General features: G+C 41.4%; 1 protein-coding gene across 1 annotated transcript in view; it reads left to right on the top strand.

Annotated features, from left to right (window-relative positions):
* The window catches only part of SMPD4 (sphingomyelin phosphodiesterase 4), a 1,415,848-nt gene that overhangs the window by 1,318,275 nt on the left and 74,671 nt on the right, over positions 1 to 22,902 (top strand). Inside the window, exon 19 of the mRNA XM_044068837.1 lies at positions 306 to 536. Within this exon, the coding sequence (XP_043924772.1) occupies positions 306 to 536 (231 nt within the window). The remainder of the gene's footprint in view (positions 1 to 305; positions 537 to 22,902) is intronic.

Consider the following 22,902-nt stretch of genomic DNA (forward strand, 5'->3'; position numbering starts at 1 on the left):
GGAAGGCCCAAAACTAAAATTTGATATCCTGTTATCCTTAAATTTCAGATTTCCTGCTAAAGTTTGTTAAAATCTCTTAAGTGTAACTTTTTGTTTGTACATTTAGGTTATCACTGAAAAAGTACCCATGTGCCACTCTAAATAAATAACTGCAAGTTAGTACTCCACACACCGATTTTCTGTGGGATGTCCATAGTACTTCATCTGATGTTATTTTGATTGAGATTTTTACTGTTGCTTGTACCATAAAGTCTCTGGTGATGTCATGAAACTATAACTGCATTTCTGTTTGCATTTACTTCCAGGTGTTCCATCTGGGACATTTGATTGCACAGGCGCAGCAGACAGCTAAGTCCATTTCTGACCATTCTGAGGCCACTTCTAAACAGTCCTTCCTTTCCTGGTTCAGTTTTGGATACTCTGGTTTCAATAACTCTTACAATGGGAATGATCTTGATGAAAGTGGATCTAGCAACATCAGAAAAACTGATGAATATTTGGAGAAAGCTTTGGAGTACCTCTGTCAGATCTACCGGGTATGTATTGTGTTTGAGCTGCTGTCATGACTGCTGACCTGGAGTATGTATTGCGTGTCTCTACACATTTAGTTTTTTGACAGTGTGGTTTAAATTTGTCTGCAATTCAGTGGCAAGCTTAATGTGTCAAATTGTATTAAAAGATGTTTGGCCAGTTCATTTTCATGTGCAGTGTGACAATCCTCGATCTTTTGAGTCTGTCCCGAATTTACTACCCTGCAGTAGCTTGCACAGTCAACTGCACCTGTGAACAGCAAGCAGTACCATCACTTTTCACCTTGTCTTTCACACGTCACACTCCTTTTTTTCTAATTTTTCCATGTGCACTTCCCTCCCACAATTTGTTCTTTTGGATTTTTGTCCTGGTCAGCCATGCAGAACACATTTTCTGAAATAAATATGACCATCTAACCTGAAACACTTTGAAGACCAATCATTGTGCCAGGGGCTCAGTAGTTCTGCTAGCTTCATGATATATACAGCCACTGTGTAACCGTTTCTTACTGGTTGGATATGTGCACAGTCTGCAGTATAAAAACACTGCAGCTTTACTGAAACACACACCAGATCTCAGTTGTTATTGAGATTACACAGTGAAAGGGCGTTCTTCACTGACCCAGAGTATGCAAATGTTCCCAACACCTTGTGACCCAGCTGTTGGTAAATGCAGTGAATTGGTTTTACTTGTCATTATATCTCTTTCTGGTTGTTCTCCCAAAATGTCAAGAATAAAACTGGACACTATGATACTGTCTAGTCTTTTCATAGGTGATTACTGGTCTAATGGCAAAAGAACCTTTACAAGCCTAGGCTGTTACACCCAGGATATGACAATGTTATATCATAATTCCTCAGATATGGGATTGGGGTAGTATCAGGGTAGTGGGTCTTTTGGTGTTGAAGCCCTGAGTCATTTTACAGACTGTCTCTGTCCATAAGGGACATTGGCAGTGCCCCAGGAGTGAATTTATGGTTCCCTATCCATTTATCCAAATTCTTTTTGAAAAGAGAGAGGGATGGGCTTTATTTAATGGAGATTGGAAGTTTATTCCATAGACAAGGTAGCCTCTGGGATGCAAATCTCTCTCTCCAGCAAGTTCTTCTAAAGTCACAAATAAGCTTCAGTCCATGGAACGCATTACCCTCATATAATTTTTTATTGCAACTCCATAACATTTTCATCAGGCCTGGATCAGAGAATGCCTTGTAGGTCATGCATAATTCACCTCTCATTAAATGATATGAGGTTGAGTAAGGGGCTAGGGCCTTTAGTCAGGCCACATAAGGCATGTGTCTTGCACAATGTATTTTATTTTAGTGTGAAACTTCTGGAGCTGCTCCAGTTGGTGTGAGTGCCTGGTTAGGTACATGCAGAAGGGAGCACTGTACTCTATTATGGGCCTGATGAGAGCCGAGTACAGTGGCATTATGAACTTCCTTTGACCTTGAGGGCATTAATAAGTTGAGCCACACTGAAGATTTTTTATACTACAGTAGCTACCTGGTGGACAAAGTTTAGGTTACCATGTATGTGTTCCTAGGTCCCTAATCACTTGGTCTACTTTTAGGGGTGTGCTATCAATATTGTAATTTGCAGGGATATCTGATTTACTGAAGGGGTATGATTACACCTTTTTAGCATTTGATCACAGACCATGGTTTTGGCACCAGTTGTTTGTCGTTTTTATGCCTGTTTGTAGGATGTCAGCATCGTTTGGGGTAGTCAGTGATTGCTGTCAGCTTAGTTGTCTTTGAACATGGTGAGTCCGAGACCCCCAACATTGGCCTTCACTTCAGAGAAGTATATACCAAATAGGAGGGGTCCCAACACTGAGCCCTGTGGGACACCACTAGTAACAGATTTCTTATCAGGTCCTCAGAAGTGGGTTTACCTGTCTAGACAACACTTGCCCAGTCAGTGAGCAAGTTTGCTATCCATCTAATGATGTAGGATTTATGCCTAACTCAGTAAGTTTATCTGTGATCCCCAAGGGGGCATTGTATCAAAAGCTTTCTCCAGGTCTAGATAAAGCGGTATGTACCATTTTACTCTGCCCTGTTGACTTTCTCGAAGAAGTCTACCAGATTGAGCAGACAAGATCTCCCTTTTGACAAAGACAAATTGGGTCTTGTCCAGTGTTTGGAGATTTCTTTTGTTGTTATTGATCAGATCCATGATAATTCTCTCCATGGCCTTGCAGATAAGACTGGTCAGGCCTATGGGTCTCTGGTTCCTTGGGTCAGTTGATGGCCCCCCCTTGTGCAGAGGTGATAACTGTTGCAGTCCTCCATTCACCTAGGACAAAGCCTGTCTGTAGGCTGTGGTTAAAGAGGGTTTGTAGTGGCCCTGATAGATTCTGGTTTCAGCTATTTAAGAAGCATCCTGAAATGTCTCGACCCTTGGCATGGAGGCTGTATTTTTGGCTTTAGCAAGCACAGTAAGGACCTGTTCTCTCATAATGACCAATAGGGGGATGATTGCAGGTATTTCTCTGGGTGTGGTAGGAGGCGATGGGAGCAAGAAGTTTGAACTGAACTTGTCAGCCAGCAGGTTTGCTATAGTTTCAGGCTAGGTGCAAGTCTTGCCATTCACGATTAACTCAGCACATTGCTGACCATTTCCCTGAAGTTATGAACATAATTAAAAAAATCCTTATGGATATCTTTCACCTGGTATTCTATCTTTGCCTTGTAGTTTGCTTTGACAGATTAGATCAGCTCTCTAATTTGTTTGCGTAGACTGGTGAGTGTCTTTTTGCAATATTTTGTCTTTTCCTTTTTGGCTTTGAAGAGGATTTTTTTCCTTTTGTTGAATAGCCTATTTATGCTAGGGGGTCCACCAGGGTTATTTATTTTTGCCAGTAATCATAGGTTTGACTCTGACGAGTACTGCCTTCTCTGTGCAGCTATGAATATGGTTGTACAGTGCTTTTGTATACAGCACATAATAGGCTTCAGTGTCATTTGGGTAAAGAGGGGCTTGGAAGTTTAATAAGCTGTCACTTAGTTTGAGATAATTGGCCATAGGATTATAGGTAAGTACTAGGCTATCTGCCCAAGGGCATCTATAAGCCTAGCCACAATGTGTTGGCTTTCGCCGCCCCCTTAGATTAGTTCCCTGTGCCTCTGCCCAGCAGAGCCATTAGTTCCCCATGCCTCTGTCCAGCAGAGCCACTGCAGTGATCCCCGGGGTAAATTTTCTGTTTCCCATCCACTCGTCAATGTTTCTCTTGAAGAGTGTTAGTGAGGGGCTCTGCCTAATGTAGATTGGAATCCTTAACAGGTTTGGAGTTTGATGGGGGTTCTAAGTTTTAAAACTAAAGGAGATCATTCTGTGGCCAGATCTTACCAGGGAGGAGTTGATGCATTTGAGGGATCAGCATCTCTCACCCCCCCCCCCCCATGGTCATGAGTGCCATGTCTAGGATAGCTGTACCTCTAGTTGAGGAGCTAAGTAGTTAAGTGAATTATGAGTCATGTAAGTCTCCCAGTTTATGTAGGGGTAATTGAAGTCACCCATAAGTCTGGTGATAGGCTGAATGTTAAGAGATTCCAGTAGAATTAGATAAGAGGTGTTGTTTTCTAGACTCATTGTAGGTGATCTGTAGCTAGCAAAGATATGGTAAGGGGTTGCACCTGTGGTTAATTGGGTATGGAGCAGTTCAAGAAAGTCATGTTGTTGGACCACTCTGGCAGTGTACTTGTCCATTATGAACACTGAAACACCTCCTTTCTTAATTCTATCCTGAGCTGAGGGGGATGAAAAATGTACAAAAGGCATTGTAGCCTTTGATAGCAGGAGTGCTGTCCATGGGTCTGAACCATGTTTCTGTGAGTGCATACATATGTCTGCATTCGTCAGGGTAGGGAGTGATTCCAGGGCGTGCATTTATTATTTTTTCTATTTAAATTCAAATAGTTGAGATGCAGTACTGTTAGGTGGTTGAGTGACTTTTGTTATGTTGGAGGGTTTAATAACTTGGTATGGCATGTAAAAGGCTCTATGGGGATAGATAAAGTTTTTGCCAATATCCAGACCCCAAGTGGTGACAGGTGGTTTGTCGATCATGTCTCCCCAATCTGACCAATATTGTATCCCCTTGTGATACCAGAAGCTGAGCCAATTGTTGAAGTCAAGTCATTTTAGCTGGTACTGTGGCATCGTTATTGGTGAAGGTAGGATGCTACTCAAGGCTAGATTCATACCCACCTGAAATGCATATTCAGAGAGCTCCATCATGTCTCTCTTTGTGTAGTCCACTGAGGTACATCTTAGGGTCATTTATGTCCCCATGGACTATGACCATGTCATATTGGTGCTTGTGGTTTAATGACCTAAGTGCATTTGTGATGTGGCTGATCCTGGTTCCAGACAGACAGCTCACTGTGATATCCTCCTTGTTTAGCCTGGCAAGGGGGATGTCAGTATGTCTTACAATGGAATTACCAATAACTAGAACGTTTGTCTATGTGGTGTGTTGCCTTAAGGGGTTGGAAACAGAGCTACTGTGATTTTCAGAGTTGTGCTGTGTGAGGCACTGTCTTTTTTGTGTGCGTGCAGGCCCACTGCAAGATCTTTTAGGAGGTCTTAGAAGTTTGGGTGGATTACATGTGAGTACCTCCTCCTATGTGGGTCTGTGTGTTTGTTCCTTAGTGTTGGTAGGGAGTGTTTTGGGTGTAATGCTGACTACTTGGTTTGCATTTTTCATGTGTATGTGAAAGTTTTGCCTCCAATGACATTGTGTGTGTCTGCATCTCTCTCACACACAGTCTGTTCTAAAATTAAATGGTTGTCAGCGAACATGAGGCAGTTACTACACTGCCTCAGTATAGTCCATATCCACCAGGCCAGAAACAGAGATGACAGATGTAGATCTGTGTGTGTGCGTGTGTGTGTGTCTTTAAGAAGCTGACTATGGGCTTGCACAAGTTTTTAAATACTGAGCATGTGCGAGCCTGACTGCCATTTTGTAGTAAGCTGTTGAGATGTAAGCATGTATGTATGTAAGGTGCGTTAATAATTCGTTTATATTTATAATGCTGCTATCCATCCTGATGTGTTTGTGTAATAGGGCTTAACAATCTACCCTGCTTGTTCGTCATCAGTATGTGTAGGGATAAACAATATGGTGTCAGAAGAGACATTGCTAAAATGACTTGTTGCCAGAAAGAGCTCCAGTTTCTCCAGTTTGAATCTGAGAGGCATCTAGTTAGTGTTGGAGGTATATGTAGGAGTTGGATCATCCCTACTGCATGTATAATTCGCCAAACAGGTCATAAACGAATTTCAGATGTTAAAACGAAGCATACAGAATGCTCTAAATGATATTTAAATAAATCGAAATGTCCGATATTGAAGAAATATTCGAATTACTACGGAAAATGTTTGAAATAGTCCGAATTGCATAAAACTTATAAAATAAAAGGAAACGACTGCATTTTCGCAAAGCACATCTTTTTTCATTTTAATTAAGGCTATCCACGTTATCAAAAGTGTGTGCAGTATTACAGTTGTTATTTTGCAAAATACAGCCATTTCAAATCATATTTCTCAAAGTATAGTACTTCAAAGAGTTTATTGTGCATTTTAATGTTATTGCAAGCGCTCTCACAGCACTACTTGTTCGTACATAATTAAAAGGGCCATATTTTCAGTGTGTTTGTGCATACTTTGTTGGCATGGCAAATGGATTTTGAAAACCCAGTGCAGTTGTGTTTGATGATGGTGTTGCAGAAAACTGGAGTGTGTTTGAGCAAGAGTATGATAGTTTCATACAAGCTGCATTTTCTGATAAAGATGATCGTACAAAGGCATTTATTATGCTTAATTTAGCTGGGTCAGAAGCCATTGAAAGGGAATGTTCATTTGTGTATGCACCTGCTGTCATTGCAGGAGAGGGGGAAAAATGTCATATTGTTGTACCAGCCGAGTCAAGGGAGGACCATGAGTGCTTAAAATGTAAATTTAGAGAAATGTGTAACCCCGGACTAACATTACAATGGAAAGGCACTTATTTTACACAAGGGATCAAAAGCCTGGTGAAACTTTTGCAGCATATATAACTGATTTGAGAAATAAAGCTAAAATGTGCAGATTTGGTGATTTAAGGAATGAGTTGATAAAAGACTTGTATGTAGTATTAAAAATTATGCTGAGAGAAAGATTTTGCTTTGTGACAGTGATTTAACTTTGAATAAGGCCATTGAGATTTGTCACAGAAAAGCACACAGATATGCTTGCAAATGAGAAAGACATGGTTCCAGTAACTTCTAAGGCTCACATTGATAGCATGCAGAGGGTTGTTAAAAGAAACAGGCTCAGGCACGTGGCAGCAACTGAAACTCCTTCAGCACTCACTGGTAAACCCCAGAGCTTTCTAGCAAGTTCCAGAGTTTGCACAGTCTCAGCAAAGCTTAGGAGTGAGTCAGCAAACTCAACACATGGGCCCCAACCCACTTTAATTGCGAACTGTCACACTTGTGGTAATCATGAATCTAAAAGGGAAAAATGCTGAGCTTTTGATCAAGAATGCCACAAATGCAATAAATTGAATAATTTTAAAAGGTTTTGTAAATCAAAAGGCACACATTCCTTTATTAAAGAGAACATTTCAAGAAATGAGTTGATCAGTAAGCTGTGACCCTACTTTTTATGTTGATGGTGTGTCAATGATTAATGAAACAATGCAGTAGCTTTATGGGCAAAGAATCTATTTTTTACTGTTCATTTAAATGGCAAACCCATAAAGCTCAGAGTGCAGTGTTATGTCTGCAGAAACGTTTGCTAGAGTATGTGCTGATGAAAGGCTTGATTTGGCAAAGTGTGCAAAGCTTGTTGCTTATGGTGCAGAGATTCAAACCAAAGGCTCAGTAATGCTTTCATGTTACTCTGCTGGAAGAAGCTAGGACATGCTATGTTATGTGGTCAAGAAGCACGTCCAGTTATTATTAGGCCTCAGAGACCATTTGAAAATGGGACTGCTTTCATTTTACAGTGAAGCCCACCAAGTTATCTTAAAAGACCACTATTCTAATTTTGCCCAGTTTATTTTTTCCACCTATGCTGATCTTTTTGAAGACAAACTAGACCAGCTTCCAGTTGGTGTAGTCCACAGAACAGAGTCAAAGCAGAACTAGAGAAAATGATGCAACAAGCTATGATTTGTCCAGCAGATGAACCAACTGAGTGGGTATCTTCTATGGTGGTAGCTCATGAGAAAAGCTCCGATGACATCAGAATATGTATTGATCCATGAGATTTGAACAAGTCAGTGAAAACATCTCATCATCCAATGCTTACAGTCAAGGAAGTCACTGCTCTTGTGCCAAATGCCACTGTTTTTTTCTGTATTAGATGCAGAGTTCATTTTGCCAAATTTTGCTTGCCAAGAAGTCTTTGTTGCTAACTACTTTCAGTACTCTGTTTGGAATGTACAGATTTCAAGAATGCCATTTGAGATCAATTTTGGAAGTGAAGTTTTTCAGCATGCAATGGAGCAAATTTTTTCTGAGTGTCTTTGTGCTATTCTAGTAGACAACATACTGGTAGGTGGTAATGGTGAAGCTGAGCATGACAGTAACCTCTGAAAAGTTCTGGAAAGAGCATGTCAAGTGAATCATAAACTGAATCCTCAGTAATGCAAATTAAGGCTATGCAAAGTCACTTATGTTGGTAATTTTTTTAGCAGTTCAGACTTATGACCAGACCCTTCTAAACAAGCAGCCATTCTCGAGATGCCAGCTCCAGACAATGTTCAGGCCCTGCAGCATTTTCTTAGCATGGTTAACTACCTAGGCAAGTTCATTCCAGACGTGAGTCAAATATCAACACCATTCAGAAAGCTGATGTGTAAAGATGTATCCTGGTTATGTGATGTCCTGAAACAGAGAACTGCCAGTCCACCAACTCTCAGATACTGTGATGTCTACAAGCCAGTTACTGTTTCATGTGATGCTTCAAAATTTGGTCTAGGTACAGTCATTCTACAAGAGAGTAGACCAGTAGCCTATGCATCCAGAACTGTTACTCAAACTGAAATGCAGTATGCTGAGATAAAGAACTTTTGGCAATTATGATTATGTTTATGATAAACCTGTCGAGATCGAAACAGACAACCAACTTCTAGTCACTATTTTGAGAAAACCTGTGCATACACCTCCAGCCAGATTGTAATGCATGAGGTTGAGAATTACACAAGTATCATTTCAATCTTGTCTACAAGAAAGACAAACTTCTTTATCTTGCTGATGCATTACCCATATCGCCCAGAAATACCTCTGAACAGCACAAGAATGAGAAACTTAATTTTGAAGTCATGAAAGTGAGACATTTTTCTTTAACACATCTTAATGAGCTTAGAGATCATACAGCCATAGATTCAGTTTTACACAAGCTCAACCACTTTATCAAAGAAGGATGGCCATCAAAACAATCTAGCTTACCTCAAGAAGTGCACCCTTATTTTTCATACAGAGATGAGATTTTGTCAGACAATGATATCATCATGAAAGGGCCTAAAGTTATTGTTCCAAAGTCTTTGCAACAAGAGTATATTACTGTCTTGCATCGTGATCACCCACGAGCAGACTCTACCAAAAGAAGGGCAAGGGGACTAGTATTTTGGCCTTCTGTGTCACAAGATATTGAGAGAGTACTTTCATCTTGTTCAATATGTAATAGTGCTAAGTCACATCAACAGAAAGAACCACTTCAGCTAAACCAGATTCTTGGACTACAGTGGTTGAGTCTGCACAAAGTTATTTCTGACAGTGGTGCACAGTTTACAAGCCAACACTTCAAAAGATTTGCCGAAGAGTGGGACTTGACTCGTGTCACCAGTAGCCCAGAGTATTCTCAGTCAAATTTTTTGGCAAAATGTGCACTTCAAAGTGCAAAACAGTTACCAGAAAAGTTGAAACAAGACAATAGTGATGTTTTCCTGAATCTTTTTGATAAACATCTTGGTTCACCTGCTCAGAGACTTCTGTCAAGACAAACCAGAACCACATTACCAATCAGTAGTCAGTTGTTGGTTCCATGTATCAAGAACAACAGGTCAGTGAAAACCAATCTGTTGAAGAAGCATTTAACCCAGAAGTCCTGTTAAGATAAGACCAGCAAACCGCTCAGTCCATTACGAGAGGGAGTAGTAGTAAGGATGCCTCCAAAGGTTATGATCAGATTGGAGTCATGAAGAATATTTGCACAGAGCCAAGATTGTGCATTATGGAATCATAAGGAGTAGAGTTTAGGTGGAATCGGAAACATTTGAGCCTATACCACGGCAACTTGGACAAGAACATTGTGATGTGATGTTGTTGTATCTTGCCTTCATTCTTATTAGGTTGGGTTTGGATCCGATCCTTGGCTCCGTCTCGGCCTTTATTTTCAAGCTTGAGGCTCTGCCATCTTGTGGCTAAATCCCTATCTCAGCATGCATTAGAACCATCCCCAGATCTCGTTTGCCACTAAACAAGATCGGGTGTTCATCTGCTAGCTCTGGCTAAGTATTATCTTTCTTTACCTTGTTTATCCTCTGAAATTGCAAATTTTACCTTTGGTATTTATCTTTATATCGTACTTATAAAGTGAGATAGTGTTTTTGCTGCTATTGCATTGTTTTCTGAAAATTGGCCATCGTCTTTCCTTTAGGCCTTTTTATCCCTCTCCTGCCTCTTTTTACAACTAAATAGCCCATTTAAGTTAGAGGGCTCTTGTCCTTTTCATTACTGTTTTTTTCATGTTTATTTTCCTCGACTTATTTTTGGATACAGTTTGTTAGAGAACTGTTTCTTAGCCCATTTGAGTTGGAGGGTATTGTCTAATCTAGACGTGTCCAACCTGCGGCCCTCGGAGCTCTTCCATGCAGCCCTCAACCTCTAACTGCAACATCGATGTAAGCATGCCCCAAAACACTTTTTTTGTTTTGTGTTTTTCACTCCCATGACCTGTAACGATAATGTCGGTGTGTGCATGCGCCAAAGCACCTTCTAGTTTTGTTTTTGAGCCAAAAAAGGGTCAGTGTGGTTACGCCATTATTTTGGACTGAACAATCGGGGTGTGTGTGTTCTCGCTGAAGAGGGACTCATGTATGGATTTGCCGCTGTTCCCTTTGAAAGGCACAGCAATTACCTGTGTTAATAGGTAAGTACGGAGTGAGTGAGTGCATGCATGAAAGCAGAATTGTGTGCATGAAAGTAGAAGAAGAGTGTGTGTGTGTGTGTTGTGTGTATATGTGTGCATGAGAGAGAGAGAGAGAGAGAGACGCATGCACAAATAGGCTAACAATGATCATTCTACCTACTGAACACAAACAAGTTAGCTCACAAATATATCATACATTAAGAGTACACTTTCATTAAATTGTGGCTTTCCTGACAGGGAGAGTGTTGTATTGAACATAAACTCATACCTCTTAACTGTATGGATTTTCAAAGAATGTCTGGATTTTTGCCTTATCTTCCAATTTGTGTCTTTTGCTTAGGAAAATAAAGTAGTCATCCAAGGTAATGCAGTTCCAGGGAGTAAGAATGAGACAGCAGCCTAGGGTTAATGGGTCAGTAGTGTACTGACTATGTGGGACTGTAGCATATAAAGTTGCATTGTTTTTTCAAACAAATAAAAAAGCACCTAGTACTGTTTTTTCATTGGTGGGTTCTAAGCAGTAGTAGATTGGACAACAGTAAGCTTAGCTTTGACGGATCATCAATACTGGCAAATCAAGTAGGCACAATGTCATTTTTCTTAAATGTTGGGGATTTTTAGTGTGTATGTGTGTGCTTATGTGTTGGGAGTGCTGCAACAGTAGATGATTATTAAAGACAGAGACTTACGGACTGTGGAGAATGTTTTTTTGTTTCAAAACCTAATACCTGGGTACGCATGACAGAAGTAGATTTTTTAAGACACAGCTTCTTGCCATTTACAGTGGATGGATATTTACATTTAATGGACAATGTATTAGCGTGGGCCTGTGGGGTTCTGAAGGATGCCAAGTCTACCACTGCCAATGTCTTGTAAAGTGACCTGGAAATGGATATTGGGATGTTACTGAAAAAATATATTAAGTGGGCTTAGAAATATAGTTTAATTAAACAAAGTGTACTTTCAATTTACAGGCCATAATTTAATTTATTTCAGGTAGTCCAGATACTGGTAGATTGTATACCGTTAGACTTAATTAGGGAGAGCTGTCATTCTGGGGAAACAAGCAGCCCTAGTTTCAGTGAAAGCTCTGTGGTTGCTTGCAGGTAGGAAGTTGCAGGATGTTGACGCAATGTGTTTCATGTATTATTTTTAATGCATTTGTCATTTCAAAGCATAGTTTTCTTTGATGCAAAAGCAGGCAGGACTGAATGAGCCATATAATGTTTAACTGACAATAATGGGATAGAAAGATTATAAGTGATGTATAATGTTTGCAGCTACAGTTGTTTCAATGGTGTCTGTGATGCATAACTATTTTTGGGCCTGTGCCCCACTTTTATTTTTCGCTTTGTCCAGATTTCTTGCTCTAAGGTTGAGAGGTATGGTTCCATACTAAATCAGAAGTTGTATTTACCCTGGAAGACTTTTCGGCATAATTATGAACAACAGAGCCTTTTTAATATCTCTGCTTATTTCCAATATAAACTGCTATGCAACCTTGCAAATAACCTTCTTATTAAGCTACTTTATTTCTTTTGGAATTGACAGGTATGATTCATCTGTTCGGACATAAGCATAGAGTGCTAATGTGACTTTGATTTCTTGCAGCAGTCTGTGGTTTACATAATCACAATAACTTTTCTGTGTTTCTGGGTGTGTAATCAATTTAACAGTTTTAAAGATGTTTTCCAAAAATAAATAAATAATCCTTTCTACACTTTGAGCTATTGACAAAGTCTGGGAATTTGTTTTTTTCTAAAGCGAAGGTCAGCATTACAGCTCAGTATTACAGCTCAGTAAACTGTCAGTCTGTGAGTAACTTCTGCACAAATTAAAATGTCTGAATGTCAAATGGCTTTAGATTGGAGGGAAGTTTATTTTTATTTATTTTATTTTATTTTACATTTGTTTACCGGGAAAGTCCGACTGGGCACAGGTCCATTTTCAGCAGAGGCCCGGGGAGAAAAGCTCCAAAAATAACACAAAACAATATAATACATGAGAGAGACAGCAAATTATGGAAGTAGTACTCGTATAATATGGCAGAGATTACATCTCGTAGCAGAGAGAATCATTGCGGTACAGAATAAACAAAAACATTTTTTTTACAGTTATAATTACAGCAAGGCAAATATCAATGAGTTAAGTTTTTAGGAGAAAGCTGTTTGTTTGTACATAGCTGAAGCTCTGAAACAATCTTTTGGTATGGATTAACCTGGGGATTGACACAAGTTATAGGTTTACACCAGTATGTAGCATTTATAGTTTATGGTTTTCTTATTGATTTACTTTTTGCCGAGCAGTTGTTTGTTGATTTATTGATGGTCCTTTTGGTGGTGGGAAATTACATAGATGAATCCATCTCAATTATGATTTTTTTTCCAGATATTTTGACTTCCAGACAATTTCATTCAGTGAGTGGGTGTCATGTGATTACTGAGGTTGCCTATTTTAAAAGTAGGGGCTTTTGTGTGTGTGTGTGTAAGAGAGAGAGAGAGATTTAATATGTATACTGAATATAATTTTGCAAATGGAATTCTTAGTTAAACATGCCCCTCTTCTTGGGCATCTAGACTTGAGTAACCGATATTAGATCTTAGCCATCCAGCTGGGAAAGGTTAGTATGTGGATTTTCCATCTGGTTTGATGAAGGCTATGCTACTTACCCAAGGACTACATTTATGGCTATCCATCCAACCATCATGTTGCTGAACTACATTGTTTGATAATGAGAGGAGCTTTTTACAGACGTTGAAGGTTTTTGTGTCAAGAACATGTTCATACAAAGTGGCTTGTTTATGTTGCAGTGAAGGCTGTGGTCTTTGTAGTGAGCATTTTAAGTATAACCAGTATTTCTGAGGTAGAGGAAGTCTCTTAAGGCAGGATCTTTCTTAGCCTGGAAAGCAAGCCAATGGTGAAATTTATAGGGGCCAGTGAGAGACAGAGGAAAGCAAGAAGCTTTTTTTGTCTGTTTAGATAACTAAGTGAACTTAGTCCTTTGACCTTTTTTGGCATAAATGGTTGTAATCTTTCTTTTGGCAGGGTGTTTTGCTGAAGCACATGTCAAAAGGGGCATTGCACTCAATAATGGCTCTTGTAAAGGAAGAATGCAGGGATATTATGACCTCTTTTTCCCTGGATGAGATACCCTTGGAATTGGGTCATGTAAAAATCTTTCCTTACAATGGAGACAACGTGGTGGTCAAAAGTCAGGTTTCTGTCAACCTGGGAGCCCAAGTACCATACAACTTATGGCATGCTTACAACATTGTTATTAATGTGATAATTTGTGGGGACATCATTCTCTTCAAAGGGGATGATGATGCATTTTTTGGCATTTAACTTGAGGCCATGTTTCTGGCACCAAATATTTGTTTGGGTGAGACTCTCTTGTAGCTTATTCAGAATTGTTGTATTAAGTCAGTAATGTGAATTCTTTACTTTACTGCAAATTTGTTGGCTTATTTTTGTGGATTATAGTATTGTAAGACTGCTGATGTTGACATTTTACGTAGTTGGACTTCTGGAATGGTTTTCCCAGTGAGAAATGCTAGTGCTGTAGTGAATATCTGTTTATTTGTAAAAAAAAAAAAAATAAATATATATATATATATATATAGAGAGAGAGAGAGAGGGATATTAACTAAGATGTTAGAGTTAACTGTTAGATTAGAGAATTAGAATGAGAATTAGAATTTTAAGGGAAATATTAGGCATTTATTACATTTATTCATTGTTCAAATGCACCTACAGTACAGCCAGGAGATCAACTGTGATCTTCCGGAGCAAAAAAAGAGTTAACTATATGATATATTTTATATGCGGCCCCAGGACCATTTCTGTTCACTCAATGTGGCCCCAGAAAGCCAAAAGGTTGGACACGCCTGTGTTGTACTGGTCATAGCCCATTTAAGTTACAGGGCTGTGCCTCTTCGGTTCCTTCTGTTTTTCCCTTTTTTCCAAAAGGCTTGACCTGTTTAAGTAGAGTCTAGCTTTATTTAAAAAAAAAAAAAAAAAGTTTTTCTATCCAGTAGTTTCTGCATAAAAAATGTCTAACAAGGATTCAAAACCAATGGGCTTTAAACAATGTGAAGGCTGTGGAAAGAAAATGCTCTTAAGTGATGAACACATGCTTTGTGTTTATTGCCTTGGGGCTGTCCATCTCCAGGAGCTGTGCTCTTGTTTGCCATGCCTTTAATCACAGAGTGCTCCTGGAGAGGAAAAACAAGTTAATACTGAAAGAACTTTGGAAGAAGGTCGGGTTTACCAAAACCTGACAAGTCTCCCACCTCAAAATCTGACAAATCGGGGAAGAGATCTTCCTCTTTATCAGAACCGATGAAAAAGATACCAAAAATCTCCTCCTTGGATCCAAAGCTTATCGGATCCAGCAAATCATCAACAGCTCCGACACTATCTACCTCTGTGCCAGTTGAGTTTGAGATATGGAGCTGGTATCCAGCCTTGGAACCAATCTCCCCTGCACTCAGATCTCCAAACTTGCAGCAATCAAAATCTCCAACCTCCTTGACTTGGTCTTCTAGTAGTTTTTCGGATGATGATGTGGATCGGGTGGTACAGAGGCTTTTGAAGACTCCTGCACTGGCCATATATTTGTTGGAAACAACTTAGAGGGCCTCAAATCCTACTAAATCCACTGCTTCTGTTCCAATTACTCCTCCGATCCAACCCTGGCTTCAGAGTCAGAAGATCCAGAGCTGATCTTAGTGGAACCCTTGGATATGAGACCTACTACAAGATCTACGATTCAGACCATGGCTCTGACAGCCTCAGCTCCATCAGAGCTGGAGGAGTCTTGGAGCTCACACACTCTAGTCTGGTCCGGGGAGGCGAGCCAAATCAGACTTGTTAGATCCTGCTTTGTCTCTTGGGGCCTCGGCTCAACTCTTACCTTGGCTTCGGGTCCATTGTCTTTGTTTCTGGGAGGGGCTCGGCTTCTTCAGATCCAGGGATTTCCTCGGATCAGGGGCGGGGAACTTTTGCAGTGATGAGAGTGCTGTCTCCACAGACAGATGTTCTTTGTGTTTCACTGTTGCAGTCATTACATTGGGTTATCCTGCTGGCAGGCTGCCCTCAGTCTGCCTGAATTCCAAAGTCTTGGGTCCTGCGTCGGTTGCTGTCTCCTCTTCCCTGACGTCAGGTCGTCAGGGGTATAAAAGATGCAGCCGACGCCATTTTCTTCGGTCTTTCTTGCCGTGTGGTGCCCGAAGCAGAAGCAGTTTGCAAGTGCTGGTCGGCTGACTCCTGAGATTTTCGTGTATGAGTTTCAGATCCGAAGTCTTCATTAAAAAGCTAAGTACCCCGTTGGGGAAACTTTTTTCTTGCTCCAGAACGATGTTAGAAAAAGTTAATAATTGTATTTCTTGTGGGAAGAAAATGCCTCATAAGGACTTTCACTCTTACTGTATTCCTTACCTAGGCCCTGACCACGACATTTCTAGTTGTTGGTTTTGTGCTAGATTTAACCAACACACTATTAAGCGTCGGTACGATTTTGAATTAAGCTATTTTGGGCGAAGATTTAATTATACTTTGTCGTCGGATAGCCATCCGACTACCGGAGTTCACAAAAAACGGAAAGAAAAAGAAAAGGACAGGCAACCGAATTCCAAAACCAACGATGAAGCTTCTCCTAAGCAAGTCGCTGGTTCGCCAGTTCTCAGTGAGTTGCTTTCGCAGCCCCTAATGCCCGCTACTTTAGAGTCGCAGGCCGATACCAACTCCAACGTGGAGTTGGCCAGGCTGCTGGAAACTCAAGGTATTGGAGCCTCGGAGGTTATTCCCTCAGATGGGTCCGGAGCCACTGAGCAGGCATCGGCTTCTAAAGGTGTATTCAGACCTAAACAATTATATGTTAAAGCGACTTCAAAGGCAAAGACTAAAACACCTTTAAAGGCAAAGAAACAAGTTCACCAGCCACATGGACAGGCCTATATGCCCAAAAAGCATATGCTCAAAATGGCCGATGACTTAATTACCTTGATCAGGGGTTCCCATCCCCCTCCTGATAAGAGGCCTAGGCAAGAGACAGACTATGAATCTTCAGATCAGGTTTCCATTTCTTCTGATTCCTCTTCTGATCAGGAGTATCTTCTTCCCCCGTATGGGGACTCTGATGCTGTAGAGTCAATTCCTTCAGCTTCTCCACTGCCTAAGGGCATTAGGCCATATTCAACCAGAGCTGCAGCCACTTCTGCAGCCCTTCTCAGTGGAGTACCAACCAAAGACATTTTAGAGGCTGCTACTTGGAGTTCAGTGCATACCTTTACGAAGTATTACAATTCGCCTCTTTACACTACATCCAGGGCAGGCTTTGCCACTGCAGTTCTGCAGGGCCTCATAGCCGCTCCTAATGCTGTGCAACTCCAACCCCCAACCATAGCTTTGGGACTCAACCCAAATGTAATGACTGCAACAGTGAAACGCAAAGAACATAGTACAGTTGTGTACACTTACCATAAAAGTAGATGTTTGAGTGTATTCACTGTTGCAGTCCAGGTTACCAACCTGCCATCCCCCTTGCTTTTGTGGGAACTTATCTTTACTTCTCTAATCTATGCAACCTAGGTGGTATATTTGCTTATAGATGAAGGTAAAGTTTATTTTGGTGCATGTATGTTTTATTTACATATTTTTAGCCTACCCTTTTGTGGGCACCTGACATTCGGGGCAAGTAAAACTGAAGAAAATGACGTCGGCTGCATCTTTTATACCTCCGACGACCTGACGTCAGGGAAGAGGCGACAGCAACCGACGCTGGACCCAAGACTTTGGAATTCAGGCCGACTGAGGGCAACCTGCAGCAGGATAACCCAAATGTAATGACTGCAACAGTGAATTCACTCGAACATCTACATTTATGGTAAGTGTACACAACTGTACTTTCTACAGTCCTCTCTAGATGTTCTACCATCAAAAGCACCAGTGTCTACCTCTATATCCCTGGATTCACAGGGGTGTAGAGATCCTAGGCCTCAGGATGTCCCACAGGGCACCCCCCCACTCTTTCGAAACCTCCCCAGAATACCCTTCTGATGAGGTCCCTTGGAAGAGAATATGCAAGAGGAAGCACTCAGACTCCCCAGAGGAGTCCATCACTTCAGATGTGGACCTCGATGAAGCTGAAGGGTCCCACGTTAGTCTCCTGATGGTGTCTCCTTTGGAGACATCCTGGAAATGTTAAAGCAGAGCGGCATCTGTAAGTCCACCAACCCTTCAATGGAGGAGTCTGTATACCTGAAGGCTTTCGGATCTCATCCTTTCACCTCTTGGGTGTCTCCGCTTTTCGATGAACTCATGGATTTAGTTTCTCAAAAGGTGTGGGAGTCCCCAGATTCAGTGGAACCTGTTCCTAGGAGGCCAAGCAAATATGTATTGCATTCCCTTCAGACAAGGCTTTTTAAACTAAGGGAGTCCTAGTAGATGCTATGGTTGTGGCGGCAGCCACCAAGAAGGAACTCTGAGACATCATCTTCTGTCCATCCCCTGAACAAAGAGTCTCGGACTATGGACAGATATGGAAAGCGCATTTTTTCTTCAGCGACCTTTTCTCCCAGACTGCTGAACTACCTTACTCATTTTACAAGACTGCAGAGAGATCTCAAATAATGAGGAGATACCCTCCAAGGTTCAGTAGCTGAAGGGATTGCAGGTAAAGTATCCTCTCAGCTCTCTACCTTAAATTCATTGCAACACCTCCATGAGACTCATCTCATATGCAGCAGATGGAGCACATAGAGCAGTGGGTTCCAGAATTTCCCTAAGGAGACATTCTTGGATACACTATTGTGACTTTGCGGAGCCCTTTAAATCTTCTTTTGTGAATGCCCCATTAGATGGCTCGTCATTATTTGGGCCCAAAGTCAAGGACACACTCGCCAGGTGTGAGCAGGAAGGAAAGACTCTGTTTACCATAGGAGTCTGTTCTTCCATGCCTACTAGACCTTATCCCAAAGGTCAAAAAGGAAGTGGTAAAATGTGGTTCTCAAAATCTCCGAGATCTTTTCAGGACACGTGTTGAACCTTCTGCCAGAGGCAGAGGGGGCAGTAGTAATGGAAGACGTTGACCACGCAGCAGAGGGGGGTCTGCAAAATCAGGGTGACAGATTCTTTCTTTCTTTGGCAGGTCCTTTCAGCTCTCCTGAACGGAGGCAATCGGTGGTCGCTTATCTTTGTACCCAGTAGCCTGGCAACAAGTAACAAAAGACAAATGGGTACAAAGCATCATATCCAGAGGTTACACCATCTCCTTTTCCCTTCCTGTCCCAAAGTTAAGAAAAGTTCCGGATGTTCCACCCATTTCAAAAGGAACAAGCAACCCTAGAAATTCAAACGTTGCTAGACAGAGTCATCCAAGGAGTCCCCGCTGACCATGTAGGATCTGGAATTTACTCAAGATTCTTTTTATTTCCAAAGAAAACGGGGGACTGAAGACTAATTCTGGATCTCTGCATTCTAAACAAATCAGTAAAAAAGACCAAGTTCCGGATGGTGACACAGCAGTCGATACTTCCATTCCTGGGAAAAGACAATTGGATGTGCTCTATAAATCTCCAGGATGAGTACTACCACATAAAAATGGAGATGATCCAGGAGACATCTGTGCTTTCGGCTTGGAGCCAGTCACTGCCAGTTTCGAGCTCTGTCCTTTGGCTTCACTACCGGCCCCAGAGTGTTCAAATGTATAGCAGTAGTTTCGGCTCACCTGAGACGTCTAGGATTCTGGTGTTTCCATACTTAAACGACTGTCTCCTAACCGCCATGACCAAGTATCAGCTAATGGAAGCCAGGGAATCAACCTTGCAACTCTGCTTCCGCCTAGGGATTACAATAAACTACGAAAAATCTGCCTTAGTGCCTTCTCAGCATGTGGTACTCATAAGGGCAGATTTAGACTCAACAGAAATGACAGCGAGACCTCCCACCTGAAAGAATTTGAGTTCTCCGACATCAGGTGATATACCTCTTAAGTCCAAGCAAAGATTGTCCAAAAAGCTTTAGAAACCATGGCAGCAGCGATCGTTTTGGTTCCCCTGGCACATCTGCATGAGAATTCTTTAGTGGTTGCTTTCCACTCAGTGCAAGAATTTCCAACGTCTCACATAATAATCATAACAGAAACTTGCAAGAAGAAACTTCGATGGTGGCTTCACTCCAGTTAAGTGACTCTAGGTCGACCGTTTGTTCTCCCCCAACCAGTGGCCACAGTGACCACGGACACTTCCCAGATGTGGTGGGGGCATCATCTGGGAAAGACAGTTGAAGGCACCTGGCAGGATGGCGAGACCCACTTGCATATCAATGTTCTAGAGATGAGAGCAGTGCTTTTAGCATTGCAAGCATTCCAGGACTTTCTTCCACTGGAAAGTATTGCAATCCAGACAGACAGCATGTCGATTGTATGGTATATAAACAAACAAGGAGGAACCAGATCTCATCCCCTTTGTTGAGAGGCCCTGAGAGTATGGAAATGGGCAAACTCCTCCCAACATTTTCTGATAGCAATGCACATCCTGGGAAAATCCAATGTGATAGTGGACAGAATCAGCAGAGCGATTCTGATGCCTCACTAGTGGTCCCTAAATCAAGAAGTAGCGGAAAAGTTTTTCCGAAAATGGGGACAGCCTTGCTGCGACCTTTCTGCAACAGCCATGAATGCCAAATGCAGCAGCTACTTTGCCCTCACCCTCCCCCCTCCAGGGGAGTCACCAAGGGATCCACCTGTTAAAGTTTGGCCCCCAGGCCTCCTCTATGCCTTTCCTCCCTTTCCACTAATTCCCAAAGGCCTCCAGAAAGCCAATTGTTTGGGAAGCGACTTGATTCTCGTTGCTGCATACTGGCCTCGTCAAATCTGGTTCCCCTTCCTGTGGCCTCCTTTTTGGGAGGAGCCATGGATTCTGAACCCAGTTCCAGATCTTTTGATTCATGTATCAGGAATGCTCCACCTATCCCTTCAGATCCTAAAACTGACAGCTTGGCTGCTCCAATTCCATCGATAGCCAGGCTTCCAACCCTCTCCTCTCTGGTTAGACATATTCTAATATCTTTACATAAAGCTTCAACGAGGAAGATTTATAGAAGCAAATGGAAAAGATTCTTCATATGGGCTACTCATAACCGTGTCAATCCCTTTTCTGCTCCAATTGGTTTCATTATGGACTTCCTAGCAAAGTTTTTTTTATTCACTGAGCGGCTGCAGCTACTATTAGGGTTCAGCTAACAGTGATCTCGAATTTTCATTTAGGAGACTTTGGCTGCAATATTATGTCTCATAAACTTTGCAAAGCTTTTGTCAAGGGTACTGTGTTATTAAGGCCATGTATCAGAGAGACCCTCCAGCTCCATGGTATCTAAATTTCATTTTATCTCTTATAATTTTTCCTTCCTTCGAACCAGTATTGTCTTGCAAATTGAAATTTTTGACATGGAAAACCATTTTCTTGATAGCAGTCACCTCTGCTAGAAGGGCGTCTGAGTTGCAAGCTTTGTCCATAAAGTCTCCATATTTGCTTTTCCATAAAGACAGAGCGTCTTTGCACACAAACCCCTCCTTTTTACCCAAGGTGGTTTGAGACAAATTTGAACCAAAGTATAGAATTGCCAGTTTTCTTCCCAAATTATGAAAACAAGGCAGAGTACATATTACATCAGCTGGATGTACGTGGACAAAGGACTGCAGAGTTCAGAAAATCTTATCAGTTATTTGTTTCTTGTTCAAAAAAAGGATCCCCTGTCTCTAAAGTTACACTTTCTAAATGCCTGTCTGATTGTATAACCTTCATTTGCAAGTCCCAAAATAAAGAACTTCCAAAGAAAGTTAAGGCCCATTGTACAAGAGCCATTGCAACTTCTTCAGCCTTCCTATGTAGGCTGCCACTTGATACCCTTTGTGCTGCAGCAACATGGGCAAAATCGCATATTTTTATCACTCATTACAAAGTTGATTTGGCCTACAGGAATAGAGCTTCCTTTGGGTCCATGATTCTGAGGAATATTCTCCTGTGAGCCACCCAGGATTCCAGGTGTTAGGGATGCTGTCCCAACCTAGTAAGAATGAAGGTGAGATAGGACAACATCACATAAAGAAGTTATGTACTCACCGTAATGTTCCATGTGTGTTGTCCATCTTCACCTTCATTCTTACATCCCACCCTCCTTCCCCTTCCATTCTTTTACTCCTAGAAGACTGGGTGTATACAATTAGTCTTCCTTGACCTCTGGCCTTTTTCATCAGCCTCTGAATCTTTTTCCTGGGAGTACACCCAACTTTATAATTAGGGCAGACAAGATCTGAGAATGGATGTAGTACATGCTGGGATAGGGATTTAGCCATGAGCTGGCAGAGAGCCTTGAGCTTGAAAATAATAAAAATCGAGACGGATCTGAGGATTGGATCTGAACCCAACCTAGTAAGAATGAAGGCAAAGATGGACAACACACATGGAACATTGTGGTGAGTACATAACTTCTTTTTTTTCTAATGTCTATATTAATGCATGTCTGACTCCAATGTAATTTTCATTTAAGGGCAGTTTTTTTAAGATGGAGGATGTAGATCAGTGTGTGTGTGTGTGTGTGTGTGTGTGTGTGTGTGTGTGTGTGTCTGTGTCTGTGTATCTTTAAGAAGCTGTCCAGGGGCTTGCACAAGTATATAAATACTGAGCACGTGCGAGCCTGAATGCCATTTTGTATTAAGCAGTTTGTTTATATTTATGATGCTGCTATCCATCCTGATGTGTTTCTGTGTAGTAAAGCATCTAAACAAACTACCCCGCCTGTTAATCATCTGTATTTAGAGGGATGAGCGACAACAGGGATCACCTGTCCATTGTACCCGATACTTAATAGGAGGGAGAAGAGGAGAGTCACTTAAAGGTTTAAGTGCGAGTGTTTAATTATATGCTAAAGGATGACCTGCAGTAGTGCAGCCCTGTGCACAAACTGGCAGCTCTTCATGTAACTGTGAACAGTGGGAGATTATGGAGAGCGTTTCTTATACAGGATTTTAAACAGGAGAAGTTTGTACAAGGTGTGGGTAACCACGTTTGCACACCAGTAGGATGAAGACTTTTACACAGTTAAGCCCTCTGACCAATCAGATAAATACCAGAGTGCAGAATAAAAATCTCATAATGTAAAACTAGTTTCGAGCTCAAGTGCAGTAGCAGATGCTTTACAACAAAAGGCAGAACTCCTGCA

Source organism: Protopterus annectens, chromosome 4.part0 (genome assembly GCF_019279795.1).
Source record: "Protopterus annectens isolate FY-2018-M chromosome 4.part0, PAN1.0, whole genome shotgun sequence".
Taxonomy (NCBI): Eukaryota; Metazoa; Chordata; order Ceratodontiformes; family Protopteridae; genus Protopterus; species Protopterus annectens.